At 34.0% G+C, this 14,688-nt stretch overlaps 1 protein-coding gene across 2 annotated transcripts; it reads right to left on the reverse strand.

Annotated features, from left to right (window-relative positions):
- Positions 1 to 7: 7 nt before the first annotated feature.
- Positions 8 to 14,341, reverse strand: slc17a5 (solute carrier family 17 member 5). 2 transcript variants are annotated; one of them, XM_056471574.1, is made up of 11 exons: positions 14,199 to 14,341; positions 11,032 to 11,219; positions 9,110 to 9,343; positions 7,118 to 7,205; positions 6,856 to 6,942; positions 6,600 to 6,718; positions 6,335 to 6,496; positions 4,340 to 4,472; positions 4,111 to 4,258; positions 3,930 to 4,020; positions 8 to 1,757 (listed from the first exon to the last, which is right to left on the reverse strand). In XM_056471574.1, the coding sequence occupies exons 1-11, from the start codon at positions 14,284 to 14,286 to the stop codon at positions 1,626 to 1,628; spliced, it is 1,470 nt and encodes a 489-aa protein (XP_056327549.1). In that variant the 5' UTR covers positions 14,287 to 14,341; the 3' UTR covers positions 8 to 1,625. The 2 variants fall into 2 exon arrangements, with proteins under 2 accessions (XP_056327549.1, XP_056327550.1); XM_056471575.1 differs by lacking the exon at positions 9,110 to 9,343.
- Positions 14,342 to 14,688: the final 347 nt, after the last annotated feature.

Here is a 14,688-nt window from a genome sequence, read left to right on the forward strand (position 1 = left end):
GAGTAAATCAACTCAACAGTAGCTTTATTATGTATACACATTTGATAGGCATCGTGTTGCATCATCTTGACAGATTACATAACAGTGTTTACATAGGTTTTAGCTGTCATATCACTGGATTGCACAAAAACAAGAAAAATTGTAAACAAATCATTTGTCTGCTACTGTGCACAAAGGTTAAAATGTAAAAACAAGGCATGGCTTCTCTTGGACCTGTTGCTTGGACATGGTGTTGTGTTGTGCTAATCAGGTCTACAGTAAGGCATATTCCATAAGGATGTGAATCATAAAAGATTCTGCTAAATAATCCAAGTTCTATTTTTAAGGATTATTTGAAATATTAAAAACAGAACTGATTTAACAATTCAGTACTTAAATAGTAACTGCATTTGGACTTACAAGTCTTAAAACGGATAGTTCACACACAATAATTTAATATTGCTGTTAATTTACTTAACTCCATCCATATATATATTTAGCTGAAACTTTGGTCCTTAATGATTCATAAAATGCAAATCAACAGATTTGAAAAGCAAACATTTTGACATTTGGAGGGTTTTAAAAACATCATTACAACAAAATCAATACATGTGGCTCCTGATAATACATTGAGGTCTTGTGATGCAAAATAACAGTTTGTGCAAAAAAGTAGCTACTGGCCTACATTTTATAAATCCACAAGGACCCCAGTTTCAGATAAAATCTTCTATAGATCTTCTAAAAAATACGACTTGGGTTGAAGGTAAGTCATTTAACAGCTCATTTATATTTCTGGTTGCACTTTAAATGTCTAAAACAATTCTCTAAAAGAGTTCTGTATGTCTTATTAACCCTTTATCTGGCAAAGACTTCCCAGAGGGCACACAACATCATAAGACTTTAAATTCGGTTAGATTTAAGTTGTAATGTCAGGTGACCAAAATTCACTGTCTAGCCAGAGTCTAAGGACAATGTCATATTGAAGTCAAATACTGACATTTATTCATCAGGTATGGCAACCAAAATTCAACGTCAGATAGATGTCAAAGTGGTAACATCATTCGATGCAGATATTTGGTTAATTTTAGGATGGAAGTTGGACATTGATGTCGGCCTGATTTTCATTTCCAAACAAAATACAACTTTCCCATGATGGTGGAGTACAACGTCAATCTGATGTCCTGTGCCTGCTGGGTGGGTTCCACTTCACTGATGTTGCGTGCAACATAAAATTAAGTTCAGAAGTCTTGTATCAACTCCCAGTAACACGCCAATTTTTTTTTTCACTGAGTATTTCAATGAGTGCGCTACATAAAGGGTTAATTCAGGAACTCCTTTGATCCTTTTGAGGTTGTGTAGTTAAACCCTTTATCTCCTTATCATGGCTAATTGTACCATAAAGACACTTTTGTATTCTTCCCTTCATTTACAATTTCATTAAAACAAAAAAAGTTGTCTAAACAACTGACATTTATAACTAATACAGATATCACCAATATAAAATAGCTCAAATTAACTCATTAAAATCTTGATTGTGCAATATTCATTAGTTTGCAAACCATATGCAATTACCTATAAAATCTCTATGGAATTTAAAATACGTACGTCCCTTTGGCCTTTAAGAATTGGCTAACTGTAGTCAAGTCTCACTGGATGTGTATTGTCTGGACAGCCCAAGGTTGGACTGCACCCTTGCCAAATATTGTGAAGAAAACGGCTCCAAAAATATTAATTGCTGCAGAGATGTAGAAGACAATTTGCCACTCCGGAATAGTGTTCTAGATTAAAACAAAATATTCAAGCATTTATTACTTTTTCTCACAGTCAAAAAAACTGGGAATTGATGACAAGTACTTTTTCTTTTAAAATTGATGCATAGCACACATATGACCACCTACACACCAATAAAACTCATACAAAAACAAAACAACAATAAAAACAAGCCCGCTTCACAGTAGCCCAAGTAAATTGACCAAATTCTTGCTGTAAACGTACATAAAACAAATTGTCGCATGTTCAGAAATGTGCTGTTCACAAACAACACGATTCTGACTATTTACCAGTAATGTTACAACTTCTCATTGTAGAAAATTACCTGAAATATTTTGTAAAAAGAGCCTGTTCACACATGATCTCTCCACAGGATTTTACCGGTAATTTTCCAGAAAAGTCTTAAAGTGTGAAAGGAGCTAGAATCTTTTCAGATTATGCAGCACAACTGCAATATAAGGTATGCTTACACACACTCAAAACATTTTATGCATTTTGGCCTATGCGTTTTCATTAATATGACAATAGTACACAAGTTTAGTGTACCGTCTGTAATCACGCGTAAGTACTTGAAAACAATGTGGGACTACATAAGCACAAGAGCGTAGATGAACAGGATTGTGGTAAAAGTACTACAACATTTTAAGGAATTTTTAAATACTTATTAAATAATACTTTTAAATGCATCTTCGTCATGTAAACGTACACATAGTCAGTACTAGTGCCAGACAGAATCTGCGAACATTTATTGCTATTTCTGCACGGAATTTTGTAAAAAATCTGCGGATTTATGCAGAATGATTTTAAGAGTATCGTAACTAAAAACTTAGAATATGAAATAAAAAATATACCTTTTGAACTTTAATTTAATGTTTACAATTACAAATTCAATTAGATCCACTTAATTGGTAAACAAGGCAAGTCTTATATACAGTGCTTCCCACAGGTTTGAAATATACTTGCGGTGGTAGCAGGATTGAAACACACCATTTACCCACATCACATAAGTAGATAACTATATGCGACAAACAAAACATAATATAATTTTAACAAGAATTTTATTGATTATTACTTTCAAGTTCAAGGCAAACTTGAATGCCAAAGCATTTTAGATATAAAATAGCCATGTAGTATAACCTAATGACATCATCAAATTAGTCAAATATACAGCAATTGAGAAATAAATGACAGAAAAAGGAATTACAGACAATATCTCTAAAAATGATAATAGTTACAAGATTAAAACGTGTAGAGGCAACCCATCAGGCAAATGGGTTGATTAACCATTACTAAAGGTGTACATATATTTTGCAGCCAGTTTAGACCAATCATTTTATCCTCTCTAAATATATATAGTAAAGTTTTTCTGAGTTGTTTGGATTCAAGAATGAATTACTGAATGTTTCTCTCGCTCTCGTGACTGCATGTGCAGTCAGCTGCAAAGCCAAGCGAAAGTAGGCTTAAGTAAAAAGGTAATGGAAAAATGCATACAATTAATCACAGCTTTAGAAAGCAAGAGCCGAGTCCCGGACATTTAGGAAATTCAGAAAGCCCGGCCGGACAATTTGTTTAAGTGCCAAAATGGCATGTCTCTGTGGATCTGCAGAGCAAGTGAGACTGTCTCTGTGAGTGCTGACAGGTCTCGCGCACACCGAACAAAATGGGTAAACGAGAGACTACTTTAATCGATCGCGGATGTTTAGTTATATATTATATAGTTATATATATTATGTTATAGTTATATATATATATATATCCATATTTATATGGATACAATATAGTGTAATAGGATGATAATAAGAGTAAAAAAAAAAGTGTCACTACTTGTATTTGGTAAGTACATTAATATACCAGGAGCTGCCTGCCCAAGTAAAGTCTATGTGTGGGAAGCACTGCTTATTTAATAAATCCCCTAAAAGACAGAAATTATTACTTTATAAACTGTATTGTAGATATATCATATGAACATTTTCATGTTTGTCAATAATATTACTAAAATTCATTTAAAAACGGAATAAATATCAGTTTACACACATTTACACAACTAAATAAATAGACTCAATGATGGGCTAAAATCTGTGGATTTCTGCACTTGCAGATTCCGTGTGGGCAACATTTAATTACATTTAAACATATATTTATTACATATATTTTCAGAAATGCAAGAAAATGTAACTTACAGATTTGGTCAAAGATCTTGCTATCACAGGGCCGACCATGCCAGGTATAGTGGCAAATGAGTTTGTAATTCCCAGCAAAATCCCAGCATAACTGTGAAGAAAACAATTTACTTTTGACACATATTCACAGAAACCATAAAAAAAAAAAAAACGTTATTGTCAATAAAATGTCTTGTCTTACGAGGGAGCAATGTCCAGATGGTTGATGTTAAATCCAGAGGCTGAAATTCCTCCTAGAGAGGAAGAGATGGTGAGGAAGGCCACAGCCAGGATGTAGTTACAGCCAGTGTATCCTGCTGCCACCAGGAAGACGGCTGGTCCTGCCATTCCTGGACACATTCAACACACATCATCAGTTAACTCGTCCTATCAGCATGTCTGTAACAGTGAAGTGTCTGTGAGTGCCTCACCTATTACAGTGAAAGCCTTGCGCACAATGACGGTGCGGAAAAGAAACCTCTCTCTCAGGAGGTCCGCCAACTGACCGCCCAGTAAAGCCAGCAGCCAACAACCAAGATAAGGCAGGGCCGAGAGCATCCCATTCTGAGAAATATACATTGAGCTCATGCTTAACTAAAGAGCAACCAACTGGGCATCTTGAAAATAGTCAATGGCCATTCCCTGGTGACCTATTTCTAGATGAAATACTCTAATTAGTGTTTATGGTCAGAATGATTTATGAATACTTAAATTCAGCAATAATGCATTCAATGGAAAGTGAAGATACTTTGCTACAAATAATCTGATCATTTTTGCCCGGGACCACAAAACCAGTCATAATGTCATTTTTTATTTAAATTGAGATTTTTTAGATCCTATTAAAGCTAAAGAAATAAGCTTTCCACTGATGTATGCTGACATGTCTAAGGCAGTGTTTCCCAACCCTGTTCCTGAAGGCACACCAACAGTACACATTTTCAATGTCTCCCTAATCAAACACACCTGAATCACCTAATTAGAACATAAGAAGAGACTCCAAAACCTGAAGGTAATTAGTCAGGTAAGGGAGACATCCAAAATATGTACTGTTGGTGTGCCTCCAGGAACAGGGTTGGGAAACATTGGTCTAAGGATCTTACAAAATTAAAACAATAACAAATTAAATTGTTAATCGTGAAGATTATTGCAAACATTTACCCGATATTGTAGATCTATTTTATCTGTTTAGTTTATTTGATCAAGTTTTTTGAATCTTCATCTCTATATCATTTATATACCACTTTTCATTATATATTAATATAAACATAAAAATATATAAAAAATGAATACAACTTTTGTTTAAATGCACCAAATTTATAGTCTATATTCATTAAGAAATTGATAGATATATTCATTTTTAAAAGGAGCTGTACTAATTTATGCTGAGCACTATATATGTATTTTTTTCTCTAATCATTCATCTATTTTTTGTCTCTTATCTATATCTCCCTTATCCTTAAATCTGAAATGGATTTATATGACCATATATAAAATAATTTCTAACTAAATATAACATATTTATTTTTAATTCTAATGGTTGTAAAATATATAAAATAGCCAAGAGCATGGAATGACTGTAAACGCATTAATTTCTTGCAGCATTGACAACGAAACTAACAGAATAATAATAATACATGTTTTTATAATGCGCTTTTCTAACATATAAATCACTAGAGTTAGTCTAAGCCTGGTTGTTAGCCTGCTCTGCAGCAGGCAAGCTGCAAAAAATAATTGTCCATTGTAACTTAATTTAGCTTAATTTCAAGGCTAAATTCAGCCAGGATATCCTCAAAATCCCAGCCTTATCCCTTATCTTACTTTTGTGCAATACCCATCAGGGTCACATTTCTGAAGAATCCTGTAAATAAACAAAGGAGTATGCAAAAACTATTATGCAACTATTGTGTTATTAGTAAGAAATATTAATGCGCAACAAATCAGCTTATTAGAACAATTTCTGAAGGATTGTGTGAAACTACAGACTAAAATGATGTTGTTTGCAATTATAGTCATATATTACATTGTACAGTATATTAATAAAAAAACAAGAAAAAGTTCATGTACATTTCACAATGTTAATTTGAACTTTATTTTAACACAGTAGAAGTTAATTAATAACTCCCTTCTGGAAGAGCAAAAACGTTTCTAAAACCTTTTAAAAATGTGTTACCAGTGCCAATTGTTTTAACGGTTTTATTTAGTAAATAAAAAGATTAATAGTAACAATATAATTTATATGAATAATAAAACTAATAAAATGTAATATAACTACTTATATTAATAATAATAAACATAATAGTGCTGTATATCACATTCTGCATGCTAATCTTTAATATTAGCATACAAAACACTCAAAACATGAACATATAAATTGCAAATATTATAATTTGGAAAAAGGACATCAGTCCTGCTTTATTATTTATTACCTGCTGAATGCTGAAGCCGAGCACATCATTCATGTAGGTGGGTAAGAGAGTCAGCAAAGTATAAAAGGTCCAGTTGTAAGAGAAATGTGCCACAACTATGGCCCATAATGGCATAGACTTGAAGATTGATGTCCATGGGATGTAATCTGTGGTTGGGGACAGCTGTGCAAGAAATGACACATTATAATAAATGGTCCATTAAAGACTCAAACATTAACTGGATGGAGAATAAAACCCCTTAAAGATAGACACTGAGATAACATACTTCATTCTTTAAAGATGACATTATGTAGGTCTTTTCAGCCTCTGTGATTCTTTTGTGTGAGCTGGGACTGTTGCTGACGAAACAAATCCAAAGAAAAAACCAAAGAAGGCCAACAGCTCCTATAATTGGTAAAAAATACAATTCAAAATGCCAATTAAGGGTTGGAAAAAAAGAAAGTGAAAGCATCTTTAGTTTTACACTTGATGCTGCTTGTGCACAAAGTTCACTCTTACATGTGTTTCATAAATAATCTTACCAAATATATAAAAAACATATGTCCAGTCTAGATAGAAACAGATCTGTCCAGAAAGAGGAAGGGCCACTACAGTTCCAAGCTGAGCACCTGTAAAAGGAAAACAAACTTAAATTAAAGAACACACTAAACGCTTGAAAAGACTGTTACAAATCAAATGAGTATATATATATATATATATATATATATATATATATATATATATATATATATATATATATATATATATATATATATATATATATATGTATATAGTTTTTGTAACCTGTGTAAGATATAGTGAGCAGTCGACTTCTCTCCAGAGGTGGAGCCCATGATGCCCACATAGCATGCATTGCCGGATACGTCACTCCCTGGAAACCCAAAAAGCAACATTTATTTTTTTTAATATTAATAACACCTTCATTAACTATCACACCAATTACACAGCAGAGACACTCCTATTAAATTAAAAAATTGAACTTTCATGAAAAAGCTTAATATTATATTAGAGCTGAACAGCATATCGTTTTAACATCACAGGATGTGCAATGTGGAGTCAGGATTACAGTTGACCAGGTAAACAGTTCAGAACACATCAAAATTGAGAAGTCATGTCAGTGCAACCATAATAAATTGAAAGTTTATCATTTGCGTGTCATCAGTAAGCATTTTAGGTGGGTTTAAAGCGTTTGGGCACAAGGAATTATTACATTAAGTAACTTTGACAAAGATTAATTTTATTTAATTATTTATACACTAAAGACTAAAATTATTTTATTTCTCTACCTGAATAGTGTTCATTTATATTGTTGCTCTACTTTATTTATCTATGTGGGTAATTAACTCCCCTAATTAATTATCTTTTTTGCAAATGCAAACCCTATTTATAGAGCACATATTTACACAACTGAATTTGATTCAAAGAAAATGTTTAATAAAAAAATAAAACTTGCATTAAAAATATAGGAAAAGGAAATATATATATATATAGTGGGAAGTCAGAATTATTAGACACCCTTTAATTTTTTTTTCTTTTTTAAATATTTCCCAAATTATGTATAACAGAGCAAGGAAATTTTCACAGTAAGTCTGATAATATTTTTTCTTCTACAGCACAAACCATCGTTATACAATAACTTGCCTAATTACCCTAACCTGCCTAGTTAACCTAATTAACCTAGTAAAGCCTTTAAATCACTTTAAGCTGAATACTAGTGTCTTAAAAAATAGTCAAATATTTTTTACTGTCATCATGGCAAAGATAAAATAAATCAGTAATTAGAAATGAGTTATTAAAACTAATATGTTTAGAAATGTGTTTTAAAAAAAAATCATCTATCCGTTAAACAGAAATTGGCGAAAAAAACTAACAGGGGGGCTAATAATTATGACTTCAACTGTATGTAATAACTGAAATATAGATATGAAATAACATGCATGCATCACTCAAAGGCAAAGAATAAATCTTTGAGTTATAATTCTATAAGTTATTCAACTTATTTCGTGAAATATTGCAATACATATTGTAGAAAATAAAAATATAGTTTTGAAATATCCTGCATCCCTATATTGTATAAAACATTTGTGATTAAAGCACAGTTTCCAAAACTGTTTCTGAGAAAATAATGCAAAATATCAAATGAAAATGAATTTGTTTTTTTTTTTGAGTAAGACAAATGGAAGCAGGGTAACCACTTTTTCCTACATAACTATTGACCTGAGCCTCTAGGTATGCAGACGTCACATGCAGTAACAAACGTTGTAAAGTTATCTTGCATTTGGAGACCAATTCTTGATGTTTCTATTTAGCACTTTTTATGCAATATTACAAAAATGTGCGTAATAATATTTAGAAGGGGCAGCACAGTGGGTAGCACAATCACCTCACAGCAAGAAGGTCACTAGTTCGAGCCCCAGCTGGATTAGTTGGCATTTTTATGTGGAGTTTGCATGTTCTCCCCAGCTGCTCCAGTTTCCCTCGCAAGCCCAAAAACATAGGGTACAGGTTAATTTGGGTAAGCTAAATTCCGTAGTGCATGTATGTGAATGAGTGTGTTTGAATGTTTCCCAGTGATGGGTTGCAGCTGAAAGGCATCCGCTGTGTAAAACATATGCTGGATAAGTTGCGGTTCATTCCGCTGTGGCGACCCCAGCTTAATAAAGGGACTAAGCCGAAAAGAAAATGAATGAATGAATAATATTTAGATTACCAAAACAAAGCGATTGGCAAAGAAACAATAGAGAAAATACAAAAGCAAGTGATTTTTGAGGTTACCTCCCCAATGCCTTCCAGCACCCTGACAGCGATGAGGTATCCTGCTCCCAGATCAGCGGCTAACGGAGTCAACAGAGTAAAGATCACAGTGCAGAGGATGCCGAGACCCAACAGCCACTTGGCACCATACTTGCGTGCCAAGTAACCACCTGGTATCTGAGTAATTATATATCCATAGAAAAAAGAGCCCAGGATCCAGCCCTGGGTCTCTGAGTTCCAGTCATACACCCTGGCCTGTTGAAATAACCAACATGTTTAAAAACACAATTATTCAAGAGATAAACTACTACGACTGCACACACGCACACATTTCTTACAGTCTTTTAATTTTATTTAGAAAGTACAGTTGAAGTCTGAATTATTTTGAATTATTATGATTATGACTAAACTGCTTTTATTCTAGCCAAAATAAAACAAAGACTTTCTCCAGAAGAAAAAAAAATATTATCAGACATACTGTGAAAATGTCCTTGCTCTGTTTAACATCATTTGGGAAATATTTAAAAAAAATCAAAGGGGGGCTAATAATTCTGACTTCAACTGTACATTTTAAAATTGGTAATATTTTCTACTATTGTTTATACTAATATAAAAAATGCAAAAAGTAAAAAAAAAAAGTTCCCACACTGACATAATATCCTATATTGTATATACTGTAATATATAGCATATAATCTAATATAAGTGTTATTAGTTTCAACGGTTGTTGTCTGGAAATAACATACATTGGATTATTGTGACTTAGAGAGCAGTGCAATCAGGCATGGGGCGGTATAAGATTCTGATGGAATGATAATCTAGGATCAAAATATCATGGTATAGAGATTACTGCTCTAAAATATGTTCTTTTTAAATGTCTGGGTAAAAATCTAAAACTTTTCCACCTTTGAACACAATATACTTTATGTTAAGAAACATTGAAATATTTTGGAACAGCAGCTAAACATGTCAGGCTAAATAATTCAACTAAATCATTCATTTCTGCTGTCTTCATTAGTTTCAAAAACAGATTTATTTACAATTTAAAATGGCATTTTTGGAAATCTTTTCTGCTGGAGATACCATTGTCTTAAAAAAAACATAAATCTTACATAAAAGATATGTAATTATTCTCTTTATTCTCCATTTCCACCGGGGGATACTCTTCCCGAGGCCCTCAGACTATGCAGAGTCACTGATTCGATCCAAGACCAACGACGAGATGATCCCAAGGTTTCCATATCCTGGACCAGGCCGTATCCTGAGCAGCTACTGTGGTGGTCATTGAGGAGTGGAGAACATGAGACTGATTCCTGTGATGCTCCAGGGACAGACGAGTCTTCGCTGAGGCCAGCTTCCAGCCTCCGCTGCTGAGACTGCAGCTCTGCACAAGACGTTTGGCCAGCGGAGAAACTAAAATGGTCGTGCCCAACTGAGCCTGGTTTCTCTCAAGGTTTTTTTTCTTCACTTTAGCCAATTAGTGAAGTTTTTTTTCCCTCTCCACTGTCGCCTCTGGCTTGCATGGTTCGGGATCTGTAGAGCTGCGCATCGTTGGATTTGCTCTTCAGTGTTTGGACTCTCAGTAGTGATTATTAAACCACACTGAACTGAGCTCAACTGAACTGAACTTAAACACTACAGACTGAACTACACTGTTCCAATTTACAATGACCTTTTATGTGAAGCTGCTTTGACACAATCTACATTGTATAAGCGCTATACAAATAAAGGAGAATTGAATTGATCTGAATATACCATAGGAATATGCAGAACATTTGGTGGTTTTAAAACCTTGACTTTTCCAAATGATGGTAAACCTTGATAACGGTTATCGTCCCATGCCTAAGTGCAATATATAATTTATTATGCATATTGTAATACATCCCAGCATGAGAGAGAGAGAGAGAGAGAGCGCATGTAAAATGATATGGTATATGCTCTTACGGTGTGATTGTGTTTGGGTACAGGGATGTTGTGAGGAGGGCAGATGGAGGAACTGGTGTTTGCCGTTGAACTGTTTTTCAGCATGTCCACCATTGCCACACTAAGGTTCACCCTGAGGGCATATGCCACAAAGAAGCCATAACACGACAAAAATGCCAACCCGTATCGAGAGGAGCCGCATGCAGGAGCTGGAAGAACAGACAGGAACCAATGTCAAACATCGATCTTAAAATATCTCTTATCATTTCCTCACCCTGACGGAGCTGTAGGACTTTGTGTGCACAAGTTGTGAAAGTGTTTGCAGACTCAAATGAGTGTAGTAAGATAAAACAATAACCTACAACCAAACCTACAATAGTTTTCACCTATTACACAAGCAAACGACACTCATCACGAGGTTATTTTCATCATTCAATAGGAAGAATAGAATTGTCGCAGGTTTAAATCAGCCAGGGGGGATTTTTTTTTAAATTATTTTAAGATGATTTAATTGAAATCTAATTTACTTTCAAACATAAAGGAATAGTTTGCCCCAAAACTTCTGCATTTACTCACCTGACCTTTTACTTGTTCCAAAACCTTTTCTTCATAATTGGAGATTTTTTTGAAGAAAGAAAAAACCTGTAACCATCGACTTCCCTAGTATTTGTTTTTCCTTCTATGCATTTCAAAGGTTACAGGCTTCAGCTTTCTTCAAAATATCTTCTTAGTGTGTCTGACAGAAGAAAGAAACACATAAAGGTTTCGAGCCAACTATCCCTTTAAGGCAGGGGTGCTCAAGCCTGTTCCAGGAGATCTACCTTCCTGCAGAGTTCAGCCCCAACCCTGATCAAACACACCTGAACCAATTAATTAGGACCTGAACAGCACTTGATAATTACAGGCAGGTGTGTTTGTTATGGGTTGCAACTGAAATCTGCAGGAAGGTAGATCTCCAGAAACAGGGTTGACCACCTCTGCTTGAAGGGGAGTTAATATTTTTCACGAAACAAATGTACCAAATACTACAGAACAAATTTTCCAGCGAAATCTGTGACTATTTACTATTTAATTCAGTTATGCCCATAACAATATACAATTTTATTTCAATGCATCACTATCAGTGCATTGTTCATATAAAAACCTTTAGTACACCCACAAAAAAAAAACTCAATAAAACTTACCCTAACGACAAAGAATAAAACAAGCACTATTAGATTTTTGTTGTTGTTTTAAAATACCCAGTTCACCTAAAGTGCCTTGGCTTAAAAGTAATTTAATACTACTTTTAATAATAATATCAACTAGAGATGCTTTGTTCGATCGGCCAGAGATCAGTATCAGCTGATAATTACATTTCATAACTCGATACTCGGTACTCGCTAATCTGGCCGACCTCATGAACCGATCACAACTGTTTATTTACGAGTTTACAAGCAGAGGACATACAAGAAATGAAATCTTTTTTAAATACCAGAACTGAAAGCTGTGTGTTTTCAACAATATTGCAAGTTCATTAAAAACTGTCTGGAAATATTAGGGAAATTAAAAAAAAAAAATAAATATATATATATATATATATATATATATATATATATATATATATATATATATATATATATATATATTTTTTTTTTTTTTTTTTTTTTTTTTTTTTTACTTTTCATAATAATATAACTTATCATAATATAAATATTGCAATAAACAGTAGTTTATGGACTTATTTCCTTTTAGTAAAGAAGTAATGGATTTAAAGGTGTACATTTTAACTTCTTATGCATCAAATTTGCGCTCCAAACTTCATTGAGACATGTTGAATTCTTCTTTCATTATTTGCAATGTTTCTCAACTCAACTCAATTTATTTCTATAGCACTTTCAACAAACCACAATGGGTACCAAAGTGCTGTACAAAAAACACACAAAACGCATGCAAATATACACAAAAACTAAAATACATAAGCTCACATCACATGATTAAAAGCTAAAGAAAATAAGTGTGTTTTCAGTGACCTCTGAAAAGACTCAAAAGTTGGAGCTGTTCTTAAGGAGAGTGGAAGATCGTTCCAGAGTCTTGGAGCTGCTACTGAGAAAGCTCTATCACCTCGACATTTTAAGCGTGATCGTGGAACTTGCAGATAGAGACGGTCCTTAGAGCGAAGAGATCTCACAGGTTGGTGTATATTAAATAGCTCAGAAATATACTCATGGGCCAGGCCATGGAGGCATTTAAAAACATACAACAGAACTTTGTACTGAATTATAAACTGGATTGGCAGCCAGTGTAGGGAAACCAGTACAGGTGTAATGTGTACTCGTTTGTTTCTAAATCGCTTTGTTAGTCATTTTTCTTACCAATTTTTTTGTATCTGTTTTATCTATTAATTTCTGTAGTGCTGCTTCAAACCATTATGTCCACACTAAATGTTTATATGACATGTTTAAGGAATAATATGCAACATCTTGATTCCCTTAGGTAAGGAGAGATCTCCACTTAAGTTTCATACTCAGATGGGAAATATGCTTTATGCATTGTACAGCTTAAAGCATCAGAATCGGTACTTGGTTTCGGTAGATGACCATCTCAAGGAATTGGTACTCGGTATCACCTGCAAAATTCCTCGGAGCGTCCCTAATAACAACCATATCTACAATAACAATAAAACATTAACTAGTATATTTCAACATATTACCGTATGCTATCTGACTAGTAAAAGCGGACAGAAGTAACAGGGCTGTTATCACTGATGTATATTAGAGAACTACACTGTATCGTGACGGTTACCTGCATGACTACTACACTTCCTCCTTCACGCGACTTTCTGTTAAGAAGGCTCATCTGAAAAGCTATTGCATTATTAATGTAGACTGCGACAATAACACTCATCTAAAGAGATCAAGTCTGCACTTTTAGGATGAACTGAACAACTGAGACGATATAGATAAAGTTACTACTATAAGTAGTTTAATCAGTAGTTTATTCCAGCAAATAGTCAAGTCATACAGCACATAGTCTCTAAACCACAACTATTAAAACTACATTAGCACGTTCAATATCACCTTTGAAGTAACTGTTAACATTAACGTTCGTTTTCATCACTGATAATATAGCACATATGGTACTGTGCACTGCTCATTACACAGCTCTGCATACATATGCAAAAAGACACGTTGTTAATGTCTTGCTACCTTTCTGGATGTCTTCGGTGTCTTTCCGGCGAAGTAAAGGCTGGGCATGATCTTCAGATTCAGAGTCTGATGCTGAAAGCTCCATCATCCCCGCCGGCCAGAAGAACAACAACACACTCCAGAGTCAACGCAAAACCAAACCCGTGCTTCACCGTCAGCATAAACACGTGTCATAATAAAAGTCCTCCAGTCACCAGACCGTTTTGATCGTTGAACACCAGAAAATATTCACAATGTTTTTTTAAGGCCAGTGGGCTTTTTTCTCTCAAGAAGGTCATTTTAAATTATTATTTTACCATAAATACTGTATTTTTTTTATATATCAAACGATGAGGCCTTAGCGGTTTAATCGACGACAGACGGCTTTTCACTCCAAAAGTTTTTTTTCTAGATGGCGCGCTTTATATATTATATTTAATTGTTAGCCACTGAGATGAGGTAAATTATTAAAGCAGTAGATGATTTAATTTAAATTTCAAAATGTACCCTA

The sequence above is a fragment of the Danio aesculapii genome, chromosome 13, assembly GCF_903798145.1.
Source record: "Danio aesculapii chromosome 13, fDanAes4.1, whole genome shotgun sequence".
NCBI lineage: Eukaryota > Metazoa > Chordata > Actinopteri > Cypriniformes > Danionidae > Danio > Danio aesculapii.